This window comes from Battus philenor, unplaced genomic scaffold, assembly GCF_028537555.1.
Source record: "Battus philenor isolate CCGP_79_NKW_IND1 unplaced genomic scaffold, ilBatPhil1.0.hap1 SCAF_6, whole genome shotgun sequence".
Taxonomy (NCBI): Eukaryota; Metazoa; Arthropoda; class Insecta; order Lepidoptera; family Papilionidae; genus Battus; species Battus philenor.
Genome location: NW_027181726.1, coordinates 7,951,533 through 7,968,220, shown reverse-complemented (window position 1 = coordinate 7,968,220; position 16,688 = coordinate 7,951,533). Strand labels below are relative to the sequence as shown.

At 33.4% G+C, this 16,688-nt stretch overlaps 1 protein-coding gene across 2 annotated transcripts; it reads right to left on the bottom strand.

Moving 5' to 3' along the window:
* Window positions 1-3,113: 3,113 nt before the first annotated feature.
* On the bottom strand, window positions 3,114-16,427 carry Sf3b1 (splicing factor 3b subunit 1). Of its 2 annotated transcripts, XM_068773272.1 has the most exons (21): window positions 16,289-16,427; window positions 15,571-15,839; window positions 15,375-15,501; window positions 14,807-14,886; window positions 14,538-14,732; window positions 14,173-14,365; window positions 13,583-13,833; window positions 13,255-13,444; window positions 12,266-12,549; window positions 10,069-10,272; window positions 9,715-9,913; window positions 9,096-9,254; window positions 8,456-8,748; window positions 7,904-8,062; window positions 7,583-7,771; window positions 7,068-7,250; window positions 6,431-6,609; window positions 6,090-6,335; window positions 5,195-5,407; window positions 4,143-4,359; window positions 3,114-4,043 (listed from the first exon to the last, which is right to left on the bottom strand). In XM_068773272.1, exons 1-21 carry the CDS (start codon window positions 16,314-16,316, stop codon window positions 3,885-3,887), a joined length of 4,017 nt encoding a protein of 1,338 aa, XP_068629373.1. In that variant the 5' UTR covers window positions 16,317-16,427; the 3' UTR covers window positions 3,114-3,884. The 2 variants fall into 2 exon arrangements, with proteins under 2 accessions (XP_068629373.1, XP_068629374.1); XM_068773273.1 differs by lacking the exon at window positions 16,289-16,427 and having other exon boundaries at window positions 15,375-15,473; window positions 15,571-15,658.
* Window positions 16,428-16,688: the final 261 nt, after the last annotated feature.

Genomic DNA, 16,688 nt, shown 5'->3' with positions numbered 1-16,688 from the left:
GCTGTTATTATTGGCTTCAACATTTAAAGGAATTTTAAGCCCAAATGAAGATTATTTTGAATGAGCTACACATTACTCATGTAATTTTTAATAAAATATAAAAAAATATCGGTTTTTTTATAACATACATACATATATATGATTTATAGATAACCTTCCCATAACACGGTAGCTGGGCTCCTAGAAAAACCGTGTTTTTTGAGACCCAGAGCTCATGGCAAAAGGAGGTTTACGTTCCAAACATTTTTTAATTAGACATAAACAACTTAATTTTTAATAAAACATTAATGTATGTACAACTCAAATTAAAATAAAATATTTTAATCTAATGCAACCCTAACTTAATGAATTTATTGGTCGTCACTGCTCAGTATAATCAACCGAGAACTTTTTTTCGGTGAAACGATATCGCCTTCACTTCCAAAACTTTTTTTCCCATTTAAAGTTTTCGTGTGTTTTCACCTTGTACAAAAATCTGTAATCGAAATTTACTTGTTGGTCCTTACTAGGTTATTTTAAATTTCGCGGTATAGAGCTAAACAGTTTTGCAGCTTCTTTTTGAATTATCGACTTCTTTCCGTAGCCCTTCCACGGAAATTCTTCTGTATTCAAGAAAAAATTTAAATTTAAATTTTCCGTTAAGCCTTCTCGTTATAATTTTAATGTTAAATTCTTGACTGCACAATCTTCATCGGAGCTTCAATTTCGAGGGATTCCATTTCCATCAAATCCGCTTCGTGAACTTCTTCTTCCACTAACAAATCTTGAATGTCTTTAGTAGCTTTATCCACAAAATCTTCGGCTCCGATTGATTTAGCTACTTCTAATATGGCACCAATTCCATTTTCTGGTGTTTCATGCATATTTTCTATTTTAACTGAAGACGGCTGTTTTTTCTTGCAACACGCATTTAAGTTTGACATAAATACGATGTCGATACAGTGCTTGATTGAAAATTTCTCCCAAGCTTCCATTATGCTAATTGATTTAGAATCGGTTGCGTATAAAATCCACTGTCACAAATCTTCTTATAAAAATGTTTTAAAGGTATAAATAATACATATAATTAATACCTAACCCAATGGTTGGAGCAATGAGGTAGTGTTACGTGGTAAAAACGTACGAACGTGGTAGATAGCTTGGAGCGTTATATAATAGTAAAAGCGTCGCGAATACGCGATTTTACGGACGCGTGGTTAGTGTAATTAAATGTATTAAACCTCTTTTGTAACGCAGACAATGTGTAATCGCCATGCGATTTTGACTTCTTTTTCGAATTTGAGAGGAGATGTCAAGATGAAAAAAAAGGATGAAGACGGTATTTTATATTCGAGAAGGACCGAATTTATATTCCGAAGGACAAAATGTTATTGAAAAGATAGTATTTTATTCGGGAAGACGGAGGGAGTATTTTTCAGGATAAATACTACATGCGTTGGTGAGGCATGTGATGGCGCACCGAGTGCGCACGTGCAAAGGATTGCATGGTTTTGGTGAGGCATGTGTTGACGCACGGAGTGTGCGTGTGTGGAGGAGTAACCAACATGCGTTGGTGAAGGATGTGTTGGCGCACGGAGTGTGCGCGTGAGAAGTGCATAGGTGGAGCCGTGTTGTGCTGTGATCGATTGGTAAAACGGTCACAGACCTCACGCGGTAAGATTCTTGCACGATGACGATTGGTTAATACTTACCCTTCGCCCGGGTAAGTTGCACAAACCATTGGTAGATTGAATTGTATTATGAGATGATGTATATCGAGAGATAGATTAAAGACCATGTTGAGATGATGGTGGTTGTGGCGAGTCTGCAGGGGCGAGTGTGGAGGACCCTTCCGGATCAGTGATTCGGCGGTGTTTGATGATAGCCTAAAACGACGGGCCTACCTGATCTACACGGGAGCCATGTCTGGGTTTCTGAGACTCCTGAGTAGGACTGGGTGTCCTAGGAAGAGGCCGATATGCTTGAGACAGTGGGTTCACCTGCTTATTTAACATTTAGGCTTTTCCCAATGTTGGATGCTTATTCTCCTTTCAATAATAGGTCCAAGATTTGTATCTTTTCTTCTAAAGAAATAAATTTCCTTTTGAACGTAGTTGTATCTTTATCTGACATGGCTTGGCAATGAAGCTTAATGTCTTAAAGGTAAAAGAAATGGTTCTTTAACATACCGTCGACTCGACTTAGACTACCGACAAACAGTGTGAGACAGCCCACGGAGATGAAAGTAATATCACACGCAAAACTGACTGACTCTTTGAAGAAAACATGCATCTTAAACTAGAACTATTGTAGGCGTTCCAGCAATTTGAAAGTGACATTGTGCACATGGCTCGCAAGCGGCGTCAGCCACTCAATCAGACAGTCGTAAATTAGTCTAAGATCAAGACGGTGTCGAAAACTCTTAGAACTAAACAGTCTGCGTTGGTAACCGTCTCAAGCGCCCGTTCATGCCTTGGGATACCTCATACGCATGAGGCCTATCGCCTCGTGCGTGCCTATATGAAACTTTGGCTATAAGTACGACTAGGCACCTTCTGCATATATTTCCGCAACGCTGTATCTTTAGGAGAACAAATTTGGCCGCGGCCGTAGAAGTAAATACAGTGTTTTATGTACAAAGGATTTCCAGTTTTTTTTCACTACGTCATAGTGAAACCGTGTTATCCATATATAACACGCCAACCTGTTTTGTAGGAGGGCGCTCCCATAATTTACAGTGTTATTGCGGAATCGTGTTCTATGAGGGCTACATGTATCATAATGGATAGAAGTATTACTTCCAACAGAGTTTAGGACACTCCGACGATGATATATAAATATAGGAGGTTAATGTGATCATAGATACCGATGGTTGATGTAGTTCATTTGATTGTGAAATGTACCAAATCAAATACAGAAACCATAAATAATTTTATATTTATGTGCACTTGCGTTTAATTTACGCCGACTTTTGTAACGCATTTAATTATTCATTAGTCATTCTAATTAGGAAAAGAATACCAGTCATAAGTTACGATTCCTTAAACTCAGTAAAATTCAAAAATATAGCAAACAGAAAAAATACTCATCTATTTCACTTGCACAAAGTAATGTTATAAAATTTCAATCACCGTTTCCATAATGTCTCGTACACGACGTGCAGTTCAAGCATTTCAAGGGACTAGCCCGTAGAACGCTATAACTTACCTATTTTTCTATTTATTGAAATTACAAAGTCTGTTAGGAAAAATTATTTATAAATAACACGCTATGAAGTAAAAGAATTTAATATTCAAATTATATTAATGCCAGTCAGAAAGAATTTGTCAAGTTTTTTTTCAAGAATTTCCTATTTCTTTTAATATTTATACAACATTTACGCTTTTAATAATAAACATTTTGAAAAGAATAGTTTTCGTGCAACATATGTTTATTACAGTCCTAAGAACAATTATTTTAAAGACTTGTTTTACTTTCAAAACGTACATCTATACAACTAGGTACATGCATTCATTTTGTATTCTTACAGATAAAATGTATTCTTATTTTAGTTATTTTGGTTTTGGCGTTATCGGTCGCGACTCACAGCCGTATGAGCAACCTGACGTTATAAACCATTATTCAATTATTTAGACTGTCATTAACTATGGAAGTTACATTTTACGTGTCCCGCTATGAGATCTGACAAAGTGCAACATTTAGAGTAATAATTCACAGATATAACTAATTTATATATTTTTTTTTTAAATATACCCAAAAGTATAAACAATACTAAGAATTTATTCCAATATAAATGTGTATGAAATTTATTGGGTAAACAATTTGTGCCGAATTACAGTTAATTCACTAACAAATGAAACAAGTCTATTCCCACAATGCCATTGTATATAATACTACCAGCAGAGTTACAGTATATAATCTAATTCATATCTAATAAAGTGATTATTTGGATCATTTTGTATCCTCGGATATCCAGCAACCAAGGAATCCTGTCCGCCAATGTATAGTGTGTTATATATCTTCCAGTAGACGTCTCGCACTTTTCTTGCAGGGTGGAATAGACCCTAGAACAAATATAAATATTACAAATCGAAAGAACCTTAACAAACTTGTTTAATAAAATGGGTATTGAATTTTTTTAAGAGGCGCGAAAGAGCTCTTACCTGTAAAGCATACTGTAGTATTTTGATAGGGCCAAGTGCTACTCTCATGCCTTCAACAGCGTCCATGAATGCTTGCACAAGATGCGGAGATGTTTCAAATATGTTAGGCCACACGTGATTGAGCAAATGTATGAGTGCATCTTCGCACCCAAAACCATAAACGCCTAAAGCCATGTGCTTAATAGCTGCGCAAGCTGTTTGACGATGTACAAGATCTCTGAAAAATAATATCATAAGAAATTACTAACTTATTTAATACTGGTCAGTGATATTAGTGCTTATATATTTAAATTTTAGTAATTATATATTTAACACGTTAAACGCCATGGCGGACACCATGTGTCCGACAGCATACTGTCCCCTGGGGCAACACCATTAAATCGAAAATCGTCAAAAATCGCCAAGGTGTTTTTTTGCAAATATTGTCAGTAAAACCCTTAAAAATAATGGGCGACTTACGGAAACAGCGATTTACCCATTATTTTTCTGCGGGGCCCCGCGGGCCACATGCATTAGTAAAAAACAGTCGAAACACTGTCCGTTGGCTCCCTAGAGGGAGGCTTCTGAAGTGATCGAGGGCATGCGGACACATGGTGTCCGACGCGGCCTCTTGGACCCAACATGATGGCAGTCACATGTCCGTCGTGGCCCACTGAACTAAACATGGTTTTTAGTCTGGCGTTCAACGTGTTAAATGATTTAAAAAATCCAATCCAGTTTTTCGTTCAATGCATGGTTTTCGATTTACCAAGTTAATTTTAACAAACATTATAAATAACAGCTATTTTAAAGTTATTTGTAAAATTAACTAAATCTCGTTTTCATATTTCAATGTAACTTCTGAAGTTTTTAAGAAAGGGTGAAAATTTCTATAAGCCTTTAAACCTTATTATTAGGTTTTATGTTTATTAATGAAAATTATTTCCAAAAGTATATCCCCTATTTAATATAAAATTTTCTTTGATTGTTACGAAACGTAACAATTACGCAACTTAATACAGTTAATAAAAATAATTTAAAAATTAACGAGTTGGGTGTAAATTCATTTTTACCTGTCCATGAGCGCGTCTTCAAGCAGAGGGCATACTGCGTAAATGTAATCTTTGCCCATTTCACCAATGTATTCAAACAGGAAAGACAAAGATTTCAGCACACCATTTTGAACATTCAACTCCGGAACTCTATATTCATTCATCAAAGCGGGCAGCACGGTAAACGGCGAACACGTCTCCGCGACGATGGCGATAGCAACCGTCGTGCACACTCTGAATGAAACCAGATAAACTAACAATATAAGCCTTTGCCTTCCGACATAAATTTTAATAAAAAAACTTATTTCTTAGACATTTTATAATCTGACATTATCAAATGAAAAATCTGAAATTTAAATCTGCTCAGTTTATTTTAATACTTAAATATAAACATGTCTCATAAGCATATTTTCCTTTTCTGACATATAGTTTTTGATTTCCAGCTGTATAAAAGTTGTAGTAAATTAATAATAGACGTTCATATCTAAAACTTAAAAATTGGCACATAGCTCTGATGCAATAATATTTTTATACGAAATTTTGTGAATTTAAACATTAAAATTGGTTACCATAACTGTATGCAAAAATATTTATACTATATCAAAGACTGAACTGAACAAGGAGATATTAAATTAACATGCCAAATAATAATATAGAAGATATTTCATTACTTTCATATGAGTTAGTGATACTTTAAAAAGGACAGTAATATTTTATAAGTAGTAATTAGACAACTTCTTATGTAACTTTTACATTTCTTTTGACACTTGTTACACTGGTTTTAATTTTAGTCTCATATTTATTATTTAAATATTCTTTTACATCATTATAACAACCAGTATGATATGAATTTGGGGTTAAGAAGTGTTAATTATTGCTATTATTAACTTCCAATATGGCAAACCAAGAAACCTACCTGTTTTGTCGCTCTTGCACCTTCAAATTATTGAGTAATGTCGCTAACACATCATGTGGGCCAATGGCCTTAGCAATATATCCGAACGTGTTCACTGTAGCTCTTCTAATGGCCTTCTTGTGCGCCTTTAACAATTCCAGCAACTCGAAGCATATTCTCATCCATTCTCGGGCAGACACAAACTCTGGTCCCCTGTCTGCGATACGTCCCACAAGGTCGATACAATTTTCTTGTACTTTTTCATGTCTAAAGAAAACGACAAAAACATATGGAGAGTTAGAAACGTGACGTAAACATATATTAATGTAGCAAGTAATAATTATTATTTTTGTGACATTTACCTGTTTTTCAGTATAGGAGTGAGCCTGGGCAGAAGATCTTTAATCGGCGGCGTCATCTTTGTCATACCAATAACATTCACAATTGCTTTCAATGCTCCTAGAATTGATCCAAGTACTTCTGGATATTCTTCGCCCAAATACTCATAAAGAACTACACCAAGATGACCCATCAATTTTTCCTGTACACAAATATAAATTAAAATTTTAAATTTATGTTTTAAAAACAATAAATAAGCCAATAACAAAATTTGTGAAATGGAAGACTTGGATCTCAATTTGTTGATATCAAGATCACAATATCATGCTCACTGGCAACCACAAAATAACTAACTGTCACAGCCATAATGACCATCCCAACATTTGTTCACACTTTGTAGGGTCAAAATTAGTAAAAAAAAAAACTATAGCCATATGTTTTATGTATTTTTTTTTCTATCAATTATTTTTTCATTACCACACTTTGTCAGAAGAAGCACTACAAGATATTCTTGCAATTAAGATTTGATTTAATTAAGAATTGTAAAAATAAGAGTAATTTAAATGTCAAATACATTAAAACAATATAACACATGAATCATCAAATAGTTTGAACCCTTTTCATGCTAAAAATTTTATTATTAAAAATACTAATACTAACCTCTTGACAAGTTTTCATGACAACTGCAATGCGTGAAATAAGATCGGCAGCCTGTTGACGGACTTTGGCTGATTTGTTGTTCATGCGCCAAAGAATGATACCACAGATCTGAGGCAGGTAAGGCTTCACTCGTTTACCTAGTTGATTAACTATTGTCCCAAATCCGTTTAGCATAACCACATCCTACAAACCAATTACATGATTCTTAAATTTAAAATAATAACAATAAAGAAAACATTGAAATAAACATAGGGCAAATACCAGATTTAGTGGAAATGAAACCATAAATTTTTAAACTGCAATCCTTTCAATGTAATATCTATCCTAGTTAATTACTGGATTTCTTACATCAGTAAATAATTATACAATTTGCAAAATTCATGATAAGCTATAAGAAAAATATTAAATCATTGTGTAAAATCAATGACTGAAGTTTAATGTTTTAAATTATATTCAATTAAATATTTACACTCTTTATTAAAGTCATAAATTTTAATTAAAAAATGAACTTATACCTCTGTTGTTTGTTCCTGGAATGCATAGAGGATGCCATCAATGAGTGCTTCTTCTAACTTGGAGTCGATGTCCGCGGCGCCCAAATTTGCCAGTATCTTCTCAATGGATTCCATAACCATCTTCCTGTATTGTTCATTGTCATCTTTCAAATCATCTACTATTCTGTTGATTATTTCTGAAGCTCCAACCTGATAAGATTTTCATTTTGGGTTATTGATATATTCCACAAAATACTACATACATATTGAATTTTTGTTCAAACACTATCAAATTAAATAGTTGTTATAATAATAGATATCATTAAAAATCACACAAATTACCTTATTTGCGATTTCCACTGTAGTGTCTACCAATTGTCGATAGTTACGTCTATCCAGGGCCATTCGATGATTCCAAAAGTGTTTGAAAAAGTGTGGGAGTATTTCATCCATGATGTATTGTGGTTCTACACCATCGGTACCGCAACATTGTTTAACTACCTAAAATAAATATGATTTATACTAATTAATGGCAAACATAATGCAAAATGAGAGCAATGTTACTTGGTTGCGGAAACCAGCCCGCAGAAACAAGACATGGCAAGCAATGATATGCCCTTGTAAAAAACTCTAAAAATAATATAGATTTAATATTTTTGGAAAAATTTTATGGTATTGTATTAAAAATACATTTTAATATATTTGCCTTACTGACTTTTCCGTACTTGACTATTTCTAAATAAAATTAGCCATCTTTACAGGTAAAATCTTTGCTTAAAAACTCCATAACTTAAAAACTTATATGTATGAAAATTATCATAAAAACGCAAAATTTAGAATGTAATTTTGTAACATATGTATATTACTACAAACACAATTATGCAAAAAATATACCTTTAAAACTATCTTCTTCATTTCTTCATCAGGTGACTGGAACTCACGGATGAGAATAAGCATCACTTCCCTTGTGTAATAATTAGCGTACTCTGCGTCCATGAGTGGAATAAGATAACCAATTGCTTTCAAAAAAGCAGCTAAGCCTTTACCTCGATGAGTTCGAATACCTTTCCAGAGGGGCTTTAGAACTGAGTCAAAAGACTCGATACCATATGGTGTGGCTGCTTCGGCGAGAGCGGCACTGGCTAAAGCCGTGATTGTACGTACCTTCTGTTGCTCGTCCACAAGCCCTGTTAAAACAATGTAGCTTTTAATTCATAATGTAAGCAAACAATCTTAATTTTTTTAAACTTGCGCAACATTTATTTGAATATATGCCATAACTCTTTGATAGATTACAATCACATCTATTACCTAAATTTGGAAAGAAACAAGTCAACACGTCAAATAATAAATAAAAGATGAAACAAATCCAAAACCTACACTAACACCTAGAACTATATGTTTATCCGGTAGAATATTATATTTTAAATAAACTGAATTTCTACAAGTTAATTTTAATAATCAATTATATATACTGTGTATAAATATCTGTTGATTGAAAAAAAAAACATTATCCATAATAATTTTTTCTTACCATGTTCTATGATTTCGACCAAGGATTTAAGATGTGGTAAAATTGCACAGCCCATCAAAATAGCAATTTGTTGAACAATCTTTATTCCCGTGTGCCGTGCTTGCCAGGACTTTTTCGATCTGCATACAGCCTTTAGAAATGGTAAGAGGGATGGAATACCTTAAATAGAGAGAAAAAAAGCAGGTTATGTAAACATTGATCTACAAAACCTTTAAACATCATTCTAAAGTAGTAAATATAAACTCTTTATTTTATTGTATATTATTTCGTGAGATAAGAACAACTGCACTGGAAAAAATTAGGAGATACTTAATGAAAATGAAATAATTTTCTTACACTTTTGATTAATGTAACCTTAAATGGACTGCATCCAAAATCTTAATGCTTAGAAAGTAACAGTTGCCCATGAAAATAGGGATGGAAATCATGAAACAAGGTAAGATTTTTCACTACTGAAAATTATTCAGTTGTCTTCATAGTCAATATTATGTGCAGTTAATAAATTACTAATCGGCGATTGATTATGAGTATGTGAACGTGTAGCAATGCACACACATCATAAATTTTAGAATCTTTAAGCAAGAGAGTATGACTGTTTAAAAATAATATGTTTCTATACCTAATGCAGATGCAACCACTGCAAAAGCTCTTGCAGTTGTGTTTCGAACGTACTCATCAATGTTGTCAATGTCAGGTCTCATAGTAGAAATCATAGTAGCCAGGCCCGCCGCCTTTGCAAGATTTGAAATAATTTCGCGACCTTCTACACGAGCATAGTAATCTTCATCAATGAGAAGGGGTTCAATAACCACCAAAATCTGTAAAAAAACCCCTTATTTTAAGTAAGTATTAAAACTGGTTAAACCTATTCTTTAATTTAAACAGCTGGGATAAATGTAGGCATAGGTTAACGAAACAAAGGATTGTTGTCTTTATTTCATAATAATAGTAAAAATAAATGGATGACAATTACTTTGTGCACATAGGGTCGAACAAGATCGTCTAGCTTGTAGAGGATCCTGTCTATGACCTTGACGAGAAGGTGACGCTCCTGGTCTTCCAGCGTAGGACTCATAAGCAGCGGCAAGATCTGATTGAACAGTGGGCCTGCGCCAAAATCTCGCGCCTTATCAGTTATCTGTCTCAGCGCGGCTTTGCACATTGGAGGAGTACCATTCTGAAAGGATAATTTAATAATGTTAATGTTATTAATAAAAAGTTTAAAGTTTAAAATATTTATAATATTTCATAGCATATGAACTGATATAATGAGGTCATTGAGCAAGCAACATCATGCACCCAATATTGTGGGTTAATTGAAAGTACAATCCAAGTTCATAATTTTAAGGTGATAAGTGAAGAAATAATTTGTTATTACAAGACATTGATCAGATTTGTATTGACAAGAGCTGGCCGTATCACATTTATATTCTAGATAAAAATACTTGCCTTTAAATTTTTCGTCAGAAGTCTTGGTCATGGTCATTTCGTCAGAAGTCATGGTCATGGTCATTTCGTCAGAAGTCATGGTCATGGTCATTTCGTCAGAAGTCATTTCAATTGTACAGAAATATAAGACTTATGGATTAGATTGGTTGTGTAGTCTTGTTCAGAGTGTTTCCTAATTGTACAGTGTTCCTATTTTGTATGTATAGAGAGTAGTTTAACACAGATTTTATTTTTAAAAGATTAGTTTTACCAACTAAAAATGCTAGGCAATAAAAAAAGTTATTTTTTTTAGTAATTTTTGTCAGGGTAATTAATATTGAGGTGTCGACATTTCAGGCACAAGATTACTTAAATTGTTACAACTAGGTCGTACAATGCTGGATTTATGGGATCCCAATTACCGGAATTGCGGAAGATTTTTGTCCGTTGTTAAAAATCGGTATTTATGTAAAAATAACGTTGTTTTGATATTACATTAGTTCATAAAATATTAATTTATGCACAACATAAATCTAATTTAAAATAATATTAAATGCAAGAATTTTTTTTAGAATATATTCAAACAATTTCATTGTATTAAAATCTATATCTGGCACATAATATTATACATACAGAGTCGAGTATGGAACCATCGAGAAGCGGCAATGTCTGTATTTTTTGCTTCTTTAATTATATAATGCCATATGAGCTTATTATATGTAAAATGTAGCATAGAATTTAATATGTACTTTTTTTACTTGCACATTTTTTTGTATCTATCTACTCTCTATGTAATAAAATAAATAATATCTACTTATTTCAGAACAATATTTATTGGATTTCATATATTATTTGTTAATAAGTCAATATAACAACTGAGGTAAGTAAAAATATAACTCGTAATTTTTTTATTAATATTACCAGAATTCTGGTATTTCAAATATTAAATACCAGTATTCAGATTTTAGTTTGGTATTGTAAGCCCGAGTTACAACATAAAGATTCACTGGGATGTTTCATTAAATTCAAAATGCCTTTAGCACACTATTGAATCTTCAATTTTTTTTTAATCTGTATCATGCAATCAGTCATCAGACAATGAACAGATATATTGAGCGGTTATGAACGGTTAGAGTACATTCGCCATTGGGAATATATCTGCACTTTATTGGTGCTTTATTGAAAGTGTTAAGTTAGTGACTTTCTAGTCACGTTTTATACCTCCTGCTACAGGCTTTAATTTCTTGTTGCACTGTGTAGATTTTTAAGTGCTGATGCATATCAGACATAGTTACAAGTCATGGAGCATTGAACACCTGCTACTGGACGAAGTTCTGAGACCTCTGGTCTTTTGCTATGTTGGAGTCACAGGCTGTGTCGTCAAGCTTAATTACATAAGTCCAGATAGTAACAGTGGCTTCCTTATTCTTTTAAGTGTTTTATTGATCTGTCAAAGGAAATTTTGTCTTCTGGGTGTCTACTACAACAGTGCCATTGTCTGCAAATTCTTCTCATCTACAATATAAAGGATGTTTTTTTCTGCTGAAATGCTATTACGTGTTGGTAAAGTGTCCTTAGGCTCAGGAGCACATCTCCAACATGTGGATTGAATTGTTTTTGCAAAGATCCATGTAGATTTGTCACTATCAGATTCAGTTGTGAGGGCCATTTTTAATAGTAATTTAAAAACGAAGAAAAGGAAGCTCTAAGATATGTTGTGGAACTTTACTAAATCAACTTACTTTAATTTTCAGCAAGAGTTTCATGATTTTTCTCTCTTTTAGCTCTTCTGGCGAAAGCGTATCTTCGTCGACGTCAATGAGCAATTTGTCAAAGTACTGAGCATCTTCAGGCTTCATAAAGGGCAGTTGCTGACCGCCCTTGGGCTGAGGCTCAAGAAGACGCGCCGCCGCCGCCGCTGACCCTCCCACTTCCTCCGTCTGCATGAAAAAGCCGATTGGGGTACCAGCCAATGGAGTAGGCGTTGCGGTCAGCTTACGAGCCGGAGTCCGAATCGGAACATAACCTGGGTAATAATAGAATCAATTAACATCCTTTCACTTAAATCAAAATTATAAAATGCATGCTTATAAACCAAAGTAAAAATAAGTTTAATCCAGTTAATCCAACGGCTCGACCGTTAAAATGTCATCATTCATCTGAAAGAAAAATTCAATATTAATCTTTTGCAGGATTTAATATTAAAACGCTTGTACAAATTAAACTATTCACTGATTTATCCCTGTGTATCCTGAAACTAAATTTATGTTTTATTACTAATATTTGAATTGATGTATTGAAATAAAAACTCCATTTTTTTCTTGTATTTCTTTGAATCCCGACACAGTTGCTACGCATTTCAATTTGAGCAACTTTCCTTCAATTTTCAACAGAAAAGATGACATGTAGTCTCCACTATTGGCAGAGTATTAGTAGTAATCAATGTAAACAATTTGTTAAATAAGAAAAATCTTAAAAACAGCGAAAAACACAAGAAATGAAACTTTATTCTTATACATTCCTGATTTTATTTATAATTGTATTTGTCAAATATAAACATGGGAGAAGTTATACAAATTGAAATGAAACCATGTTAAATATCATTGCAAATGATCTGCACATAACCTTTGCTTTTTCATATTTTCTTTGATAATATTGAACCACAAAAATACATGATTAAGTATAAACATTTATTAATTAAAAACAAGTAATAGGATTGGTAAACACATACCAGCTGGAGGAGGCAAAACCTTGTACCCAGGTGGGAACATGGCATCCAACTCTTCATCTGTATATGGTCTGTTGCGTTCATCTATTTCTTTTTCCCAACGATAGGCCTGCAGTTGTTCAGGTGTCATAGCAGCCACATGACCAGGTGTGGGTGTAGCCATAGCCATAGCTTTGACGCCAACTGGTGTAGACTGAAAATAATTTGTTTCTACATTTTAAAATAATAATCAAGTGAACTGTCAAAACTAATTAGCAGATAATGTTGAAGAATTTGTGACAATTAATTATTATGTCATGCAATAAATTATTTAATACTAAAAAATACTAACTCCTCCCGGGGTAAACATGGGTGTATGTGGCGTTGGTGTGGCGTGCGATGGAGTGGCGTGTGAAGGCGTTGCGTGTGAAGGGGTGGCGTGTGAAGGAGTTGGCGTAGCTGGAACCGGTGTAGCTCCTGGTGTTTCATCCCACCGAGATCTTCGTTTTGTTCCTGGCGTAGGTGTCTCTTGGATAGTATCAACACCTACTCCTCGATCAGTACGGGGAGTCTCCGCCCAACCACTGTTGTGACCTGGTGTTTCTGTAATCATACAAAATTTAAATTGTTATATTGTCAAAATCAAAAAAGCTTTATTATATGACATCATTACAATTATTGACAATTGTCAGCTTAAAATTTAGTTTATGTTATAGTCTGTTAGAAACTCAGTGTGGTTTTTTTTTTGATGATTGTACTAACATAATATTTTTTCTTTAAAATTAGAACAATTCTCTCCAAACATCTTTGTCATAGTTATGATAACAAATTAAAATTCAAAATACTCAAAAAAATTAACATTTGTTTCTTCTATTAAAATATTTCAGCAAGAGCAAAATTGTATTTAAAAAAAAAAAACACATTATTATATCAACTATTTACCTCGATCTGTTTTGGGAGTCTCATCCCAGCGGTTTCTCCGAGACGCATGCTGAGCAGGTGTGTCGCGACCAGGAGTGGCATGGCCAGGGGTCGCGTGCCCCGGCGTGGCGTCCCACACTCGCGCAGAAGGTGTAGCCCCCGGCGTCTCCCCGCCGCGTCCTCCTGCACCAGGGGTTTCTTCCCAAGCACCTCTCTAAATTATTTACATTCAATATAGGTATATTGGTATACTCTGCTATTAATAAAATCAATGTCTTACAAGAAGACACTCCAACAGCCAAGTTTGCAAAATTAAAAAACAAACATTCAGAGCATAATTTGCCAATTGTTACTTTAACCTAGAAAAATTATTTAAGTCCCCTTACCTCGTTATCCCAAGAAGGTGTGGCTTGAGAACTAGGAGTTGCTGTCACAGCTTTTTTTACAGTAGGGGTGTCTTCAGAACTTTGATCCCATCTTCCTTTTCTTTTAGCTGCAGTTGGTTTAGCTGCTTCACCGTTAGGCTGAGCCACAGGTTTTAATGTTCCCTCCCTAGCTTTTTCCAATAACTTTTTTCTTAACTGTAATACAATTAATAGTTAATAATCTGTAAGACTTTATTTAAATTCCGGTAAAAGGTTAATGAAAAACATACTTCTGTCTCTTCAGCTCGCAAATATTGCTCCTTCATAATTTCTGTATAAGTCCTTGATCCAACATCTGGTGTTTTTCCCCCTAAAAATATAAAATTTTTATTAATAAAATATATAAAAGTTTTGAAATTTTTTTTAATAATCTGCATCTAATTCAATTTAGAGCTAAATTCTAATAAGGACCACATAATGATGAATCAGAAAAGTCAGTCAATCATACTTACCATACTATGAAGTCATATTTTGGTTGAATCAAACAATTTTGCAGCATCACATCAATGCTTAATAAAATAAGACATATAGTCTAAGACTATAAGACGTATAGTATATCATTTTAACTATTTTAAAAACAACTAAAAACTCAAATATTTAACAACAGCATTAATTTTGCCAATGATATAACCACTAAATCTCTCTAATCTAAATTAATATCTCTTGACTCTCTGAAACTTGATGCGGGCTGTACGACTAGAGCACAATTTTGTATTTTATTATTTTGACTCCTATTGGTTTAAAAAGCAATGACCAATCCAGCATCATTACTAAATTACATAAAAAATGTTAACTTACCTTCTGCAAAAGGATCATTTCTTTCGGGAGATATTATCATCCTGCGCCTTTTTTGGCGGTACTCATCTTCTCTATCTGCTATGGTTGGTCTTCTTTTATCTGCAAATGGGTCATAGTCTTTGTCACTCTGTAACAAAAATTTATCAATGTTGATTCTCAATATGACTTCAGCTATTAAGAGTTTTGCATTTCTTACCTGTGCAATATCATTAAGAAGTGATGCTGGTGCGGTGTAACCAGGTCTTTTTTGTGAAATTGGCACATTTTCAACATCTTCATCTTCGACTTCATCATTTGCAGCTATAGATGTTACATATCCATCATATCTAGACTTCCCACCATGTCCAGCATTGTCATATATGTCACTATCATAGTAAGTTTCACCCAAAGAAACTCCCTTTCCATTACCATTTTCTGGTAATTCATTTTTTTTCTGTTGTATTTCTTTTATCTGAGCTTCGATAGCTGAAAAAAATAATCTCAATGTTTAGACCTTGAAAAGATCCAAAAAAATATATATATTCCTCCGAGAGCACTCTAAATATTTTTACATGTTAAGGAATATAGACATGAATTGACATGGAATTGAATATTGTAGGTAAAAGATATGGATTACATAAGATACATAAAGTTTTGAAAACTGAAATACAAGTATTGTCAACAAATTTAACTTTATGAAACAGATTCGTAAAATTTATTTTGCAATATATCACTGAAAGGTTAGTTTTTGTAACGTAAAGCATAAAAAATAAAATGTCTTTTCTTCATTAATAAAGAAATAATTAACCAAACAAAATATTATAAAGGACATATATTGGTAAGAAATAATGGATAACAAACAATTTATATACACACGCATGTAAACTAAAATGGCTGGCAGGCAATAAAATTTTGGTACAATCACAATAAATTACCTTCATGTGTTCGAGGTATTTTATCCATTATTTTAATAACATAACATTAGCAAACTATTAGTATCTCCAGATTTTTCTTAATCAACTACAACTAAAATCAATTAATACGGCAGAACTATTTGCACCACTCCGTCAAGAATCCATACTATGACACACACAGATAATATATGCAGGGCTGCGTGAACAAGTTAAAAACATCATCAAAATCAAAAATGAAGATGATCTCCATATCTTTTATTTCTTTTAATTTTTAGTTGTCGATTTATCTAATTCATTAAGGGTGAAATATCCATAAAACAAAAAAAAAAATAAAACAACGAGGAAATATTTAAATTGAAAGAAAGTAAAAAAAAAATGTTTTCATTTTGTTGGCTGTTACTCAAGTTTTAAATAACAATCG